Here is a 14,851-nt window from a genome sequence, read left to right on the forward strand (position 1 = left end):
TTCTTTTCCTAATATTTACATGCTTTCCATGGGGAATGAGCAGGCACTTGACTCTCAGCTTTTGAGACTCTCTATGGTACCCATGAAGATTAAAGAGTATTATTTCTTATAAAGACAGAAGCCTAATGTACAGCTTATCATTATTAAATTTGAAAAAAAAAATTGCAGCTATTTGATCTCCCAAATCTATGTGTTACTGTGTCAAAGCATATATTATGCACTTGTGTTTGTGGTGTATTCTCCTGTGCAACAGCAGTTGCCCTCTGCTACAATAAAAAAGCATCTATAACCTAAAAAGGTCTCATCACAGCTCAGACAATCAGGCAGAGCAATTAGGCAGATTTGGCAAGAATGCCAAATGATTGCTTGAACATTATATTGATATTTAAAAAATTGAAGAAGCTACTTAAGAAAAGTCAAAATATAAAGTTGTTGTTGTGGTAGGGAGCAGTTCCCACCTTACCTAGTTGTATAAGATATGTAAACAGTTTTGATGAGAACCTAGTGAAGAATATATAATGAGCCCTTGATTGAATCAAAATCATTTTAAATAGAAACATGTTTTTCAAAGGATGAGCTTCAGGTTCAATGGTAATTCTATTTGAGCCTAGAGACTTGGTATTAAAAAATGGGTTATGACCTGGTTTTGTTTTTCTCTTTCCCCAAAACATTTTCCTCCCTGCCGCCAGCTCATCTTGGTAGAAGCCGAATATGTTTAAAAATCCATTATGTGTTTTATTGGCTGGGACACTAATGGAGGGCTCCACGACAGCTCTATTTTACAGGCTGAATACTTTAATTAGACTGGTTACTGATCAGTTGTTGGGATATCGATTGTGTCATTTATCAAAGAGCTGGGAAAGCAGAAATTTTTTTTCTCCCATGTTGTTATTGTTAAATAAAAACACAAGGCTGTGCTAGGCAAGTTGCACCATTCCTTCCTGTCCTGTTTTCAGGAGTGGCTTGCCTCCTGTACTTGGCTTGGTTTGACTAGCAGTTCGGAGGCAAAGGGTGACATGTTGGGTGTGGGAGAAGTGTTAAAAAGCTAAAGGACCTTTAGCAACAGAAAAATTTTAATTATTAACAATGCATAAATTGAAGGCTTTAAATATTTTGTTTAGATGCTGAATTTTTTGTAACTAAAGAGGAAAAATAGAAATCAAACGCATTGTTTCCGCCAAATGCTTTCCCAGATGGAAAGAGCTCTGGGGATCAGATTGGGACTCTGTTTTGTGGCATGTTCATCTCACAAATGGTCAAGGGAACAGCTATGAAATGACTTCCAAATTATTTTCTTCCTTGAAATCTGTTAGGGAGAAAAATAAGATGAGCAAGAGCAAGACCCAGTTCTCTATGCCTCGGTCCTCTTCAAAAAAAAAAAAAAAAAATTAGCTGGAGTTCTCTGTAATCACCTGCCTCCTATTACTTCTTCAGCTCCTATGCAAGATGGCTTGGGGGGTGTTATTCTGGATACTGCAGTTTTGAGAAAACTGTGAATTTGCTTACAGACTGTCAGAATCTAAATAGGAAGGGGAAATATGCGGGTGGAGGGAGGAAAAGCTCTTAGGAGAAGCAGTCTCTGGCATTGTTACTACGGTTTGTTTCAGCTCCTGGCCAAAGATCTTGTATCTGGGGGACACAACCTGCTTTGGTTCCGACTTGTCCTGGAGCATATGCACTCAACTGGGGAGAAAGAGAGACTGGGTAGTGGCAGAGAGGGAGGGGGAGAGAGGAACCAGCTGGTTGGCAGAGAAACACCCTTGGCATGAACTGTGTACTTGTATTGACACTGCCACAAGCTGTACTCCCAGATGGAAGAAAATTTGAAAGAAGCCAGTTGTAAGTGGGGAAAAGAATAATAAAGTTAATCCTCTTTTGTGTTGGCTATCAGGATTCCTAATCCTTAACACCACATTGTCAGTATTTTTAATTTCATATTCAAAAACAATTCTTGTACCCACAGGGCCTTTTTGAGTTTCTACCGTCAAAGACTTATATAGTAGAGACTCTTGAAAGACTTGATCATTCTTCTGCTCTACTAAAGTTGACCGAGTTGGAACATTAAAAAAGAAAATGTAATTTTAATTTTTATCCCTTAGGAGCCTGCAGAGTGTGGGGCATTTTCCAAGCCATGCTTTGAGAACTGTCAAAACACTCTAAGCACCTCCAGGCGAAATGATACTATATTGCATCAGTTTGGCACTTACAGTCCACAAGATAAACAGAAAGGTAAGATTCTATCCATTTTCATCCCCTGTGAATGAAGTGAGAAAACAGTACCTTTATGTTAAAAAAAAAAAAAAAGCGGGGGGGGGGGGCAGGGGGGGCAGCGAGGAGGAGTTAATTAGACTAAGAGCAGACTTCCTTACTCAGAGTGCTGAGATGGGTGGGAATGCTGACTCAGAACTTGTGAATCAGATTCCTGGCAAGGCCGCCAGTTTAAGTGACAGTTTTTTTGCTTGCTGCCCCAAACATGGAGGGTTATATATAAAACAAACCATGACTAGAGAATCAAAATGGCAAAATGAAGGCAAACTGTTATTTTTTTTTTTAAGATCTTTTGATCTGGGATGTTATCATTGTAACTTTAAAAATGTGTGGACTTACATTAAACCATGAAATGGTCATAATGTGGCTCACAGATTTATGCTCACTTCTAAGCTGTGGCAAGTAGTTAAATAGCACAATCTGAGTTCCTAACATGGCAGTTGGAATGTTCTTGGTATTGTCTTGCTACACTTTCTCTCATTATCTGGTACAGATCACATTTCTAGTAGAGCACCAGATGTTTTAAAAAAAAACCCTAAGTTTTCTTCCTCGGCTTTCAAAAATTATACTTCAGGTCACCAAGAAAATTGTTTTATCTCCCCATATCTCTTTTCCTTAATAACTTTCATTCTTTATATTGCAAAAGCAATACATATTCATTGTAGAAAATTTAGAGAAAAGCAATAAAAAGAAAATTTAATATCACTCATACTTCTTTCTATCACAGATCTTAATCAATAACATTTTTATGTTTATTTTCAAGTCTTTCTTCATGCAAATATGTGTACATAAAATGAAATTAAAAGGAAATATACTATAGGTGATGTTTAAGAAATTAGTTTTTAATTTATAGCACATTATGAGCATCTTACTATGTCACTGAATATTCTTCTACAGCTTCACATTCAGTTAGTGGCATATTATTTTATTGAGTGAAGGCACTGTATACTACATAATCAATCCCCTATATTTTGGATATTTAAGATGTTACAAAAATTTAACTATGTAGCTCCATCAGAACAGAATAAATCTGAGGCTGTTCTAGAATTAAATTGTTTCATCCAAATGGGATGCTGTTTTTTTTTTAAACATTCCCCCATTTTTAGTGAGAGGAGCAGCAACAGCTGTTGCCATTTATTAAGTGTTTACTGTCTGTTAGATACTGTGTTAAGCAATTTACATGCACACTCAAAGTGGTTAATATTATTATCCTCATTTTACAGATGAAGAAATAGAATGTCAGGGAGAGTAAACAATTTACCCAAAACTGCATACTTGATACAGGCAGAGCTGGATTCAATTCTTGTCTCTCTGACTTCCTTTCATGCCCTTGACTTTCGGTGGTCCCACAAAATGAGTAAAATCCTGACATCTGAAACTAAGAATGTCCAATAGAAGTTGACTTTTTATCCAGGAAAAAAAAAAGTACTCCATATGTCTTTCACCTTAAATAAATTAAAAGTCTTCTCCATAATAAATAGCAAGATCTCCTTCTGACACCTTTAGTCCCAGTAGTAACAGAGTCAGGAAGAACAGCAAGTTTTCTAGTCTAAAACAGCCTTCTTCTTACTATGCCCATGTTAAGATAGCAAACACTGACATCTATATTAAAAAGTCTCTTCTTTAAAAAATTTCATAGGCATTTGACTCTAAAGCAACATGTGGGCCTGAGACTGAGTTTAGAGTTTTGTCTCTAATTTCATCAGTAATATCCAAAGGAACATTGGACATATTACCTCCTTCTTGGTTCATTTTCAGTATCTAAAAAATATCAATGCTGAGGTGATAAAAATATCAAACATTTTTAGAGGACATTGATAGGCTCAAGTAAACTGGGTAATATCTTTAGAAAAAAAGAAGTGATAGCTAAAACAATGAAACTAGTCAACATGTTGACATAAACCTAGAATGCTGAGAGTACATCTTTAATCCCAGCAGCTCCAGAGGCTGAGACAGAAGGATCGTGAGTTCAAAGGCAGCCTCAGCAAAAATGAAGCACTAAGCAGCTCAGTGAGAATCCTGTTTCTAAATAAAATACAAAATAGGGCTGGGCATGTGGCTCAGTGGTTGAATGTCCCTGAGTTCAATTCCAGGTATCTGCCCCCTCCCCCACAAAAAATGATCCACCCAGGAAAAAAAAATGTAAATAATAAAATATACTCAAAGCATGTGCTAAAATGAAATGTGATAATACTTTGGAGCTTCCATAAAATGTTCAGGCCTTGTATGTCTACTGAACAAAGAATTCTACGGGTATAAGTGGCCACAGACAACCACTGGGAGTTTGTCTGTTCTCTTCTTCCTGAGACATAGATGCAGCCCAGCAACTTTTACACCTGTGAAAACACCATGCAGATCAGCAACCACAAGATTCCTCTTCACCTTGATTTTCCAAATTAACAAAATAAAAAAAAAAAACTAACACTCTCAAGAAGTGAGCCCACTAAACCTTAATTATTTAAAAAAGAGTTGCTCTTATTCTCTGTCCATCTGTGATACAATACTAGTTTACAATTTTGTGCTTTACATTTCCTTTGCATTTATATTCCGAGGCTTGAGGACTACTGGGAGTCACTGAGTTCCGGGCCATGGATGGTGGTAACAGGCCACCGAGACTCATCAATCTCGAGTATTGACACAGGCCACCCATTTTTTAAGGACCTCATGTAGAAAAACAAGATTAACTTGACAAAGTGTAATATCTAATGAGGATGGGAACTGGTACAGCCAAAACAGTAAATATTTTTTCTTCCCCTTTTCCTTTCCTTTGTATATTTAACAATCCAAAGTTGATATTCCGTGTTCCATCTATTTTTGTAATAATAGTGCATACCACCCACAGTTTTCGAGTATTTTATTTCTTATTCCTATCAAGCTGTTACACACAAAAGGCATTTTTAGAACTAACATTTGTAGAAATTCACATTTGTGTTGGAGAATCGCTAGCAATGCTGGGGATGGAGCAAGAGGGGTGCTCCAAGGCGGCAATAAGAATGGGTGCTGTGTCCCAGAGGTTGACTGTAAAATCCCACTAAGCATCTGAATGTTAATGAGGTGCCAACTCTGTTTTCTGAGGAATCTCACTGGTAGGTCTTACCCTAGGGCAAGTACCAGGCTAAGTGCAGTTGTCTGGGTTGTTAACTCCTCTCCTTCTTCCCTCTCATCTCTCCTCTGTGCTCTTCTCCTGCTTCCTTTCCACTTTCAGCTCAAGTACCCCAATCTTCCCAGCATCAGCATCACCCACGGAGTTAGGCCTTTGCTGCCCACATCAAATCAGATGTTTTGTTTCTGTGCCCTGTCCCACTAAATCTATATTCCCTGGAGTCTTTTAAGGAGACACATAATGGCATCATTCTCCTTAATGGGAGGCCTCCTGGGAAACAGCATGCATCCACCCCACTGTACCATGGAAGCCACTGCCTCTGCAGTGCTGGTCAGAAATTGGATTATACTCTCCAATTTGACTAATGTTTATTGGATACCTCCACTGTGCAGAATACACTATCAGGCATGGAAAGATAAATGCAGTGCTCGTACTGCCCTCAAGAAGAGACTGAAGCAGGGGTCATCAGACTTTGTCTTTAAAGAGCTGGATAGCAATATTTCAGATTTTATGGGCCACGGTCTCTGTGTTAGAAATTTTGGCTCTGCCATAGGAGTACAAAAGCAGTCATAAACAATAAATAAACAAATCAGCATGGCTGTGTTCAATAAAATTTTACATGCAAAGCCAGATGGTAGGATGGTTTTAGATCAGGGCCACAGCTTTGCTGACCCTTTGTCTAAAGTCCCAGTCTCTTTTACCTAGCTTTTCTGATCTGACTTTTGCAGGATGGATCCCACAAAATCAACCAAAGAAAAGCCATTTAACCATTATTGAAGTAGTGAATAGAAGACAAATTTTCCACATTCACAGATATGTATAAATACGCACAAATAGATATCTACCATTAAGAATGTACCTTGAACAATCATCTAGTAACTCAATGATATCTATAAAATTTGTAGGATATGAGAATTTCAGACTTTCATACTAACACAGAGGTTAACCAAAAATGTTTGAATCAAGAGAAAAAAAATTTTTTTTACAGCATCATACTATGTTATTTAAAACTGAACCAAGGACATAGAGTCAACATATAAGATCCTCAGCACCACATAATATAAATAAATAAAATAATTGTGTCCAACTACAACTAAAAAAATATTAAATAAAAAAAATAAGATACTTACCTCTGTACCATTATCACTTTAAGAAAAAAAACAGATGGGTCATACGAATGCAGTAAAGTTAATGATTATAAGACAAACAAAAAAAAATGCTTCAAAACTTAAAATAGCTACAGAAGAAGAGGCACAGAAGGGGAGGGAAAAGAGAAAGGAGAAGACAAAGAGGAAGTTTTCTCCAATCTAGTAAGAGAAATATAGATGAATACATGATAGCTTGGTAAGTCAATAAATGGCTCATGACACAGGCAGCATTCAATAAATGTTATACAGGAATTACTCTGTATAATATTAAGTAATAGATAAACCAATATGTGAAGGGGTAGAAGAAGACCCTGATGCACCTTCCTTGGCCACAGCACAGTCCAGTAGGGCTTGGCAGGAGGAGAGTGCTTCATTAGTGCTGTGCTCCTGGCAGTGATTAAGGGACCTAACCTCCTTCTGTTGGTGGCTGGGCAGGCTTCTTGCACCTTTTCATTGGGCTCCTGGGTGGTAGTTACAGGGAGTGGCAGAGTAGAGAAGGTACACCCTCTCTTAACCTCAGAGGCTGGGAATGATACTAACCATAGCAACTCACTTGCACTGGCAAGAATTAGTCTAGGGGAGAGAGGATGGAGAAATGGTATCTTTCTACATAACCAGGAAGAGAATATTTTCTGCCACTTTTGTAAAGTCAATGACCTATCCTAAGACCTGTGAATGTTTTATAGATAAGGTGATATTTGAGGTGAACCCTAGGAGAAGGGTAATAATTTGACAGATAGAACGGATTTTATAATTATATGAGCAAAGACACTACAGCAGGCAAGCTCAGGGGTGTGGTCAGGGTACATAGTCTTGGATAGCTAATCTGTGATAGGAGACGAATTTGGCTGCCAAAGCCACAGACACTTATTTTGTAGGCAACTGTCTATAATTAAGTTTTTTGAGCAAGCAAGTTAACTGATCACCACCAACTTACTGCCAGTGTGAACAATGGACTAAGAGGTTGCAGACAAAAAGATTCAAGCCAGCAGAAAGGATATGCCCCAGGTCCCTATTTATAGTATAGTCCTTCTGCTCTCTTTTTCTTAGCAAGTCTCTGGTTACTGGACTGATACCACTACCATCAAATTGCCAGATCCCAGTGGGTGAAGGTGCAGGGGGTTGTGCTGACCACTTTCGCTCCTTGTGCTTTTCTACCCATCACACCTGCTTATCAGAGCTCCAGCTTCCTCATTCCCAAGATATGTCACCACTGCTTCCACCAGGCAGAAGGCCTGGGGAAAAGCTGGAGCAAATCCTTGCTCAATGTATTCATCAGGGTCCTTGAAAACAAACAACAAGGGCCACAAACAAGAACCAACATGGTGTATGTGTGTATCTAAGTAGATTTGAAAGGAATTGGCTCGCACAGTCAGGGAAGCTGACAAATCCCAAGATCTACAGAGGGGTTAGCAACCCAGAGACCCCAGAAAGCTGATAGTATGCTTCTAGTTTGAACTCAAAACACTGGGGACTGGTAAACTGAAGATGTGGCTCTCATCCAAAGCCAGCCAGCTTGAGATCCAGGAAAAGCTGCTGTTTTCCTTCACGTCCAAAGGCAGAAGAAAGCTGATACTTGGGTTCAAAAGCAGTCAAGTGGGAGGAATTCCCTCTAACTCAGGGAATGCCAGCCTTTGTATTCTACTTTGCCCTCACCTCCTCCCCAGCTTTCTGGGTAAGGCCCGCCCACATTAAAGAGGTCTCTTTTACCTAGTCTGCTGATTTTAAATGTCAATCCCATCTCAGAACACCCTTCCAGAAATTATCAGAATAATATGTAGATACCATCACACTTGGCAGACTTTGTTACCAGCAGCATCTAGCAGCAGCAGATAGAGGATATCTTCAGGATAGAGATTTTTCTCTTTTTCTATCCATCAGGAACAAACTTGGTCCACATTTCATCAAATGTCTGCTATATTAGATTTAAAGAATTTATTACTTTGGACATGATCACCCTCTGCGCGGAGTTAGTTAGCACTTTGCATGTATGAGTCAGGGCTTGTACCTCTGCCCTCTCACTCAGTGTGTCCTGTTCTAGTGAAGGTGTTATAGATTTAAAAACTGAGGCTTGGAGAATTAGAGTAAGTTTTCCAACTTTGCACAGCAGTAGGAACCAGGAGTGGAAACATGGCAATCTTGCTTCAAAAATAAACCGGGATACTCTCTAATGCTTTACAAATATTAATAAATTCTAGCATGAATTTTGAGCATTAAATGGAATAATGCACATAATGTTTAGTACAGTGTCTCATAAACAGTAAGCTCTCATCAAACCTTACTTGATCTTGGTATCAATATTCAGGATACGTGTTGTTTTTCCAGTCCAAATTTCCTAGAAAAATATGCTCTGGTATAAGTAGGAAAACCTAGATTTAGACCCTGGTCTTTTGTTTTTAAGGCCTAAATCCAAGTGATTCTGTTATGAAATGGTAGAAGAAAGAGTGGGAGTTCCCCTCTATAGTGTCTAAATAAGTAGATATACTGTATATAAATGGCTTTTTAAAAGTATTTTTGCCATTGAAGCAAATGCCTAAATCACTATATAATTCAGAGGAATCCTTACAGAGTCTTATTTACAAAAATATTAAAGCATGAAAGACATGGTTTTGTTGATCTTCCAGAAATCACAGGTCTGTATCAGCCTTCCACAGGTCGGGGAAGGATGCAGGGAGCTGACATGCCAGGGGTTGCCAGCAGGTCACCAGCTTCACATTTTAGCTGGAGCATGTTTCCTCCATCAGGGAGCGTGAGCTCTCCTGACAATCTTTGGTTCCGGGTGAAGCCTTATTTAGTTGAAGGCTGGTTTATGTGTTGGTAAAAATCGTGTCTTCGAGATGGACTGAAGCAAAACCAGGCACTGAATGGCTCTGCCTCCGGGTTACTACAGCTTCATTTGTTCCTTGTTTATAGACCTATTGCTTTCCAATGACGGATGGGCGGAGAGTGAAGTACCACCTTCCCCACCACCACATTCTGGTCTGGAATTGGGCCTTGAAGATTACAGCCACAGGTATCGATAAAATGATATATCATAAATGTTCCCCTGTTATGGTTTTCCTGGGAAAACTCAGCCACCTTATTTTTACTCTATTTCTTTCCAGAATGGAAATCTCATAGTATCTATAATTCCTTTCCAGAGACAGCTTCTCAAAGCTAATAGTATTGATTGTTCATATTTTGCTCCCTAGAATGTGTTCAGATTTATCTAATATGATGAAACTATTTAAGAAAATGGTTGGATTTTCTTTTACAAGTTTGAAAACAAGAGCAGTGATGCCCAAAGAAAATTTATATGGAAAGATATGAAACAAAACCGAAGAAAATGAAACAGGATTTTTTTTCTTTGTAATTCACAAACCCTAAAGGTACTTTAAAAATAGATGTTCCAAGAAAGTTAATGGAATCTAAAAATTAAAGCAATACCATATATAATCTAAAATATTGAAAAGGGTATCCAATATTACATCCATTCTGTAATAGAAACTAAAAAAAATCAATAATTTTTTAGAATCACACAAGCACAAGAGAGGGAGATTTATAAGCATACATACTATTTGACTAGTGGAATTCATAAATTTTGTTCTTCTGATGAGTTTTAAAAATCATTAAATTGTCTCTTTGCTATTTTCTGTATTTATTATGCCTGTTAAAAACTGTGTATTTTATTCCATTCTGTGTCCCATGATAATCCTGTGAAATTTCTTCATTTTTCTTGTAGCAATGCTTTTTAATACAACCTGTTAAAAATACAGAAGCACAAGAGTATATCTAACTCTATTAGATGAAGGCTTACCTATATTTAGCTCTCTCTGATTTTTCTATTTTTGAAATTAGTTATCTTACTCAAACACAATTTCATGAACTAGGTTGATAATCACGGTTATATTCTAGATCAGTATCACTAGGGCTTACTTAGAAGAAAATATGGACATATTTAATTTCTTCCCCTTTATTTCCACTGTCTATCTCAATCCTGAATCCAAGCTGGTAGCATTAAAGAATCCATTTTTAAATAATTTCATAATAATTTCAATAAAGTAGATTTGTTGTTAATCCGGTATATCCAGTATGTGCAAAACCACTGGGATGGTGACAAGGTGAGTCAGAAGCCCTGCCCTCGAGAAGCCAGAAGGCTAGTGGACCACAAGATACAAAATGATAGAAGGTGTAATTTAACATGTGTCTGAGGCAGAGGGACTGCTTCCAGTTAGGAGAATCAGTCCAAATGTGATGGTAAAAGTTATTTGAGCTGAATCTTTCCTCATAACTAGAGGTTAGGTGTGAGATAAGCTCGGGAAGGAAGGGAATTTCAGAGAGGGAAGGAACAGCATGGAGGTGGGAAAGGAAATTGATATGTACAACTTATTGACCAGCCAATAAAGCCCAGGATGCAAGGATGAGGTATACATGCCTCATTCAGTAGACAGGAAAAACTATTGTAGAGTCTTAAGAGACAATAGACATGGTAAACCTCAAGATTTCATTGTGTGTAACATGGATTAGATAAATAGAGGAGGGCTGATATCCACTACATGTCAGACTCCATTGGATCCCTGCTGGGGCCATGGCAGTGAGAGGTACTCAGGACCTGTGCTGGGGAGGACAGGGAGATTGCTCAGGTGAGAAACTTGCAGGTGAGGGGTGGTTCAGAGATATCTATTGGGAGTTAGCAACCACCTTTATGACTTCTTCAAGATCTTCAGATTTCTCCCCTTCCCTTCTCTGTCAAGCACATTCCTCTATAATTTCCTCAGACTTCATTCTTTTTTTTTTTTTCCTGCTCTGCAGTATTCGAACATTAAGTTATTCATTCACTCATCCATTCAGAAGTATTTTTGGAGCTTTGAGCCAAACACTCTAGAAAGCACTAGAATGGATCAGAAAGCATCCCTGCCAGCCAGAAATGCAGTGTCCTCTTAAGAAGACAGACACTTAAGGATGCAGCCTGTTCAGTATTAGATACAAAATGCCATGGGAGTGCAGAGAAATGGGCCACCTGACTCTGCCTGTAGGATCAAGGAAGTTTTCACAGGAGAAGTGGTGTCAGTAATTTCTTAGAAAATGGAAAGAGCCTACAATGCCAAGAAGTGGCAGGAAGACCAACCTAGGTTAGAAAACCAGGTGATGGAGAAGGGGACTCATCATACATTCAGTGTGGCTGTAGTGCATGGTATCCAGGGGGAAAATACCAAGGTCCAGTATTGTCTACCATGTACCAAAGGCACCTTGCTTCTTCAGGGAGCAGTGGAGAAGCATTGAAGGGCTCCAACCCACCAGATGACAATGTCAGACCTTGGGCAATTTCACTGTGGAGAATGGGATGGTTGGGGGAAGCCACATACAAGGATCTCTAGTACTCTTGGGACTAACAAGAGAAAAACACTACCTGAAAGAGGGGAGAAGCAGTATCGGTGGAGGGAAAAGGGCAGAGGAAGGAACAAGTCTTAAGCCTTGAAACTCTTCCCCCTCCTGGGAGGCTGTGACCTACACAGTCCTGCAAGCTACAGCGTTGCCTAGGTGACCAGCAGCAGCAGGGTTTGGATGTGTGAAGCTTGGGATGGAGGATACACTGGAAAGGAGCCAGGAGGATTGAGCAATTCTGTCATTAAAAAAAAAAAAAATTATAAAGCCCTCTAAGAGGGAAAAGCGGTGCTTTAGGGATGGAACCACACTTCACAGTGGAAAACTGCCCTTGCATGGAAAGGGAAACACAAATCAGATCAAACTTAAGGCCTGTACTTTAAACCCAAATGAAATCAGTACATTCCTGAATTTATTTCGACTACTCTGCCAATGATTATTAGAGAAAAGGTTAGAATACATGTGTCTTAGTAAAAATATAAGGGAAATATATTTTACTGCAGGATCTCAGGGAGAGTTGAAGGTAGATCAACAGCAGGCAGAATATATTGAATATTATGAATATTATTAACAGTTTTAGACAACATTTGATAATTTCCTACATGTTCATATTTTTTCATTCTCTGTCTCTCTCCTTCTCTCTCTGCTTTGCACACATGAACTCGGTTACTCTCACACTAGCCAAATGTTAAAATCTACATATATGTATGTATACATATATATATATATATTTTTTTTATTTTTGGCATACTTCTCAAAATCTTCTTCCTCTGCTTTTTATTTTAGACAGTTCTCCTTGAACATGCATTGCTGGCCCTTGTGTGTCTTTCACATTCCTGGTTTGTCACCACATTCAGGACACTGGCATATGTTTCATGCTACCCTTATTTATTCATTATGCAGCATAATTTGACATTGAGTATCATTTCTATTTGATAGATTTCCCGGTTGTTCATGCTGAAAGCATGGCCTCTATCTAGGACACGTCTTTGGCCTGCTGTCAACTTCAGCTTCCCACAGCCCCTGGTGCAGCCCACTCAGCCATGAGCACACGCTAACTCCCTTCAAAATTAAAATATGTCATAGTTTATAGTTAATCATCGTGTCACCCTCTCACTCTAAACACTTCTGATGTGTAGCATAAAATTACAAACCATTTCACTAGTTTTACTGACATGTCTAAAATATTTTCACATTAACTAATTCAATACTCCAGTCATAATTTCAGTGCGCTACATGCTCACGTTGGCTCCGGTCCCATAGTGTCTTATGTAACACTCACGTCCCTCCTTAAATATCTGCCAATCTGACATCAACCTTATTTTGCATTTCCATTTTTGTCTCTATGGCAAGAGGGGATCCTCCCATTGAAGATTTTCAAGTTGTATACGTGGTCACAAAATGATGATAACAAATGTATACATCAAATTAACGGGCATAACAGACATACATATATATACTTAATATAAATAATATGTTTGTTCCATTTATATGTATAAAGAAGCTTTTATTTCTCTGACCACCCTTGAGTGTTTCCTAATATCTCTAACAAAATATATTCATTTTATTTGGATAGATCCTAACTTGATGTTACTGTGTCAAGTGGCATTGCCACCTTCTTGGATAAAGATCATTATTTCTCACAAGCCTAGGAGAATTTGAGTTCTTTTTCTTAATATATCAGTTTGGAAGATTCTCTGAGAATGAATTTAGGCAACCAATACATTCCTCACTTGGGTAGATCCCCATAGTCCACCTTTGAGCTGAGCACTTCAAATACAGTGTGATCTTTGTTTTAAAGAGGAATACTCATGTTGGTTCTAAACCTCTGCCCTGAAGGCTTTTGTTATAACATATAGCATCTGTTTTGATCAATTGTCTGGCTTTCTTTAGTTTCATAATATGCACCCCTCTGTTTAAACAAAAAGCTAAACTAAAATGCAAGTTGCATAGGAGATTGTGAGCAAATCTGCACTAAATTAAGGAAAAGCTTTGAAATTTGGGGAATTCAGGCTTGTAACAACTTATGTCCCAGGATGGCCGCCATTTTAAAAAGCTTATGGTTATGCTCCTGGCTTTGGCCTTGGCCACCTGTGTGACCTTGGAACATAAGTCCTCCTCTTTGGCCTCAGAGTCTTATCTAAATGATGCCCTAGGCTTTAATCCCTTCCAGTTCTTAAATTCCTTGAGTCTATGTGGCCATGAGTCTTTCTAACACTAAATCCCACATCATCACAGTAGATCAAAGGATGGAAAAACTAAGAGCAAATAAAGGTCGAATAACACATTTAAAGGCAAGTGCTTCCAGAATATCAAGGATTTGGGTAAGCTCATGTGCACACTAGCATCTTATATTCTTCTTTAAAAATGTGCTGAAGGAGAGAAAGAATTGCTGTTAGATCAATAAAACTAAGTGGGTCAAGGATTTTTGCATACAATTAGCATGTCTTCCTATCACTAATACCACATCTAGTACACTGGATGTATCAATGATTTTGTCTGTTGAGAATGCACCCAGGCACCATTGAAATTCATGACTCCAATAAGTGGATTTAAGCTTCTTGAGAAGTGTTCACAAAACAGGTACAATCTTTTCATTGAAGAATATTGCAGGTCCTCATTCAAAGGCCACCATAATCTACAGAAATAAAGAACTCTCATTCATTATAATAGCTCCCATTGATTGAACATAATATTAGCTAGAGAATACTTTATTTAAATTGTACTGCAATTGTATATGCTAGGCACTATTCTCAGTATTGAGCATTCCTTCACTTATGAAATCATTACAATAGCCTTATAGAGTAAATCCTTAACTATTTTATAGATGAGGCCACATAGCCTGACATCTCTCCAGTCTCTAACCTACATTAGTCACAGCCCTTCTAAGGGCTAACAAGTATGGAAATAGCAAGGAAACTGTGAAAAAAATCTGGACAAGCTCAGTCATTTAGGAAGCAAAAGCAGA

General features: G+C 38.4%; 1 protein-coding gene across 2 annotated transcripts in view; it reads left to right on the top strand.

The window, feature by feature from the left end:
• The window catches only part of Pard3b (par-3 family cell polarity regulator beta), a 978,588-nt gene that overhangs the window by 575,539 nt on the left and 388,198 nt on the right, over positions 1 to 14,851 (top strand). For both annotated transcript variants that reach the window (XM_040294778.2, XM_005335090.5), the window contains exons 13-14: positions 2,100 to 2,229; positions 9,433 to 9,532. In XM_040294778.2, the coding sequence (XP_040150712.2) occupies positions 2,100 to 2,229; positions 9,433 to 9,532 (230 nt within the window). The remainder of the gene's footprint in view (positions 1 to 2,099; positions 2,230 to 9,432; positions 9,533 to 14,851) is intronic.

The sequence above is a fragment of the Ictidomys tridecemlineatus genome, chromosome 7 (genome assembly GCF_052094955.1).
Source record: "Ictidomys tridecemlineatus isolate mIctTri1 chromosome 7, mIctTri1.hap1, whole genome shotgun sequence".
In the NCBI taxonomy this organism is placed as follows: domain Eukaryota; kingdom Metazoa; phylum Chordata; class Mammalia; order Rodentia; family Sciuridae; genus Ictidomys; species Ictidomys tridecemlineatus.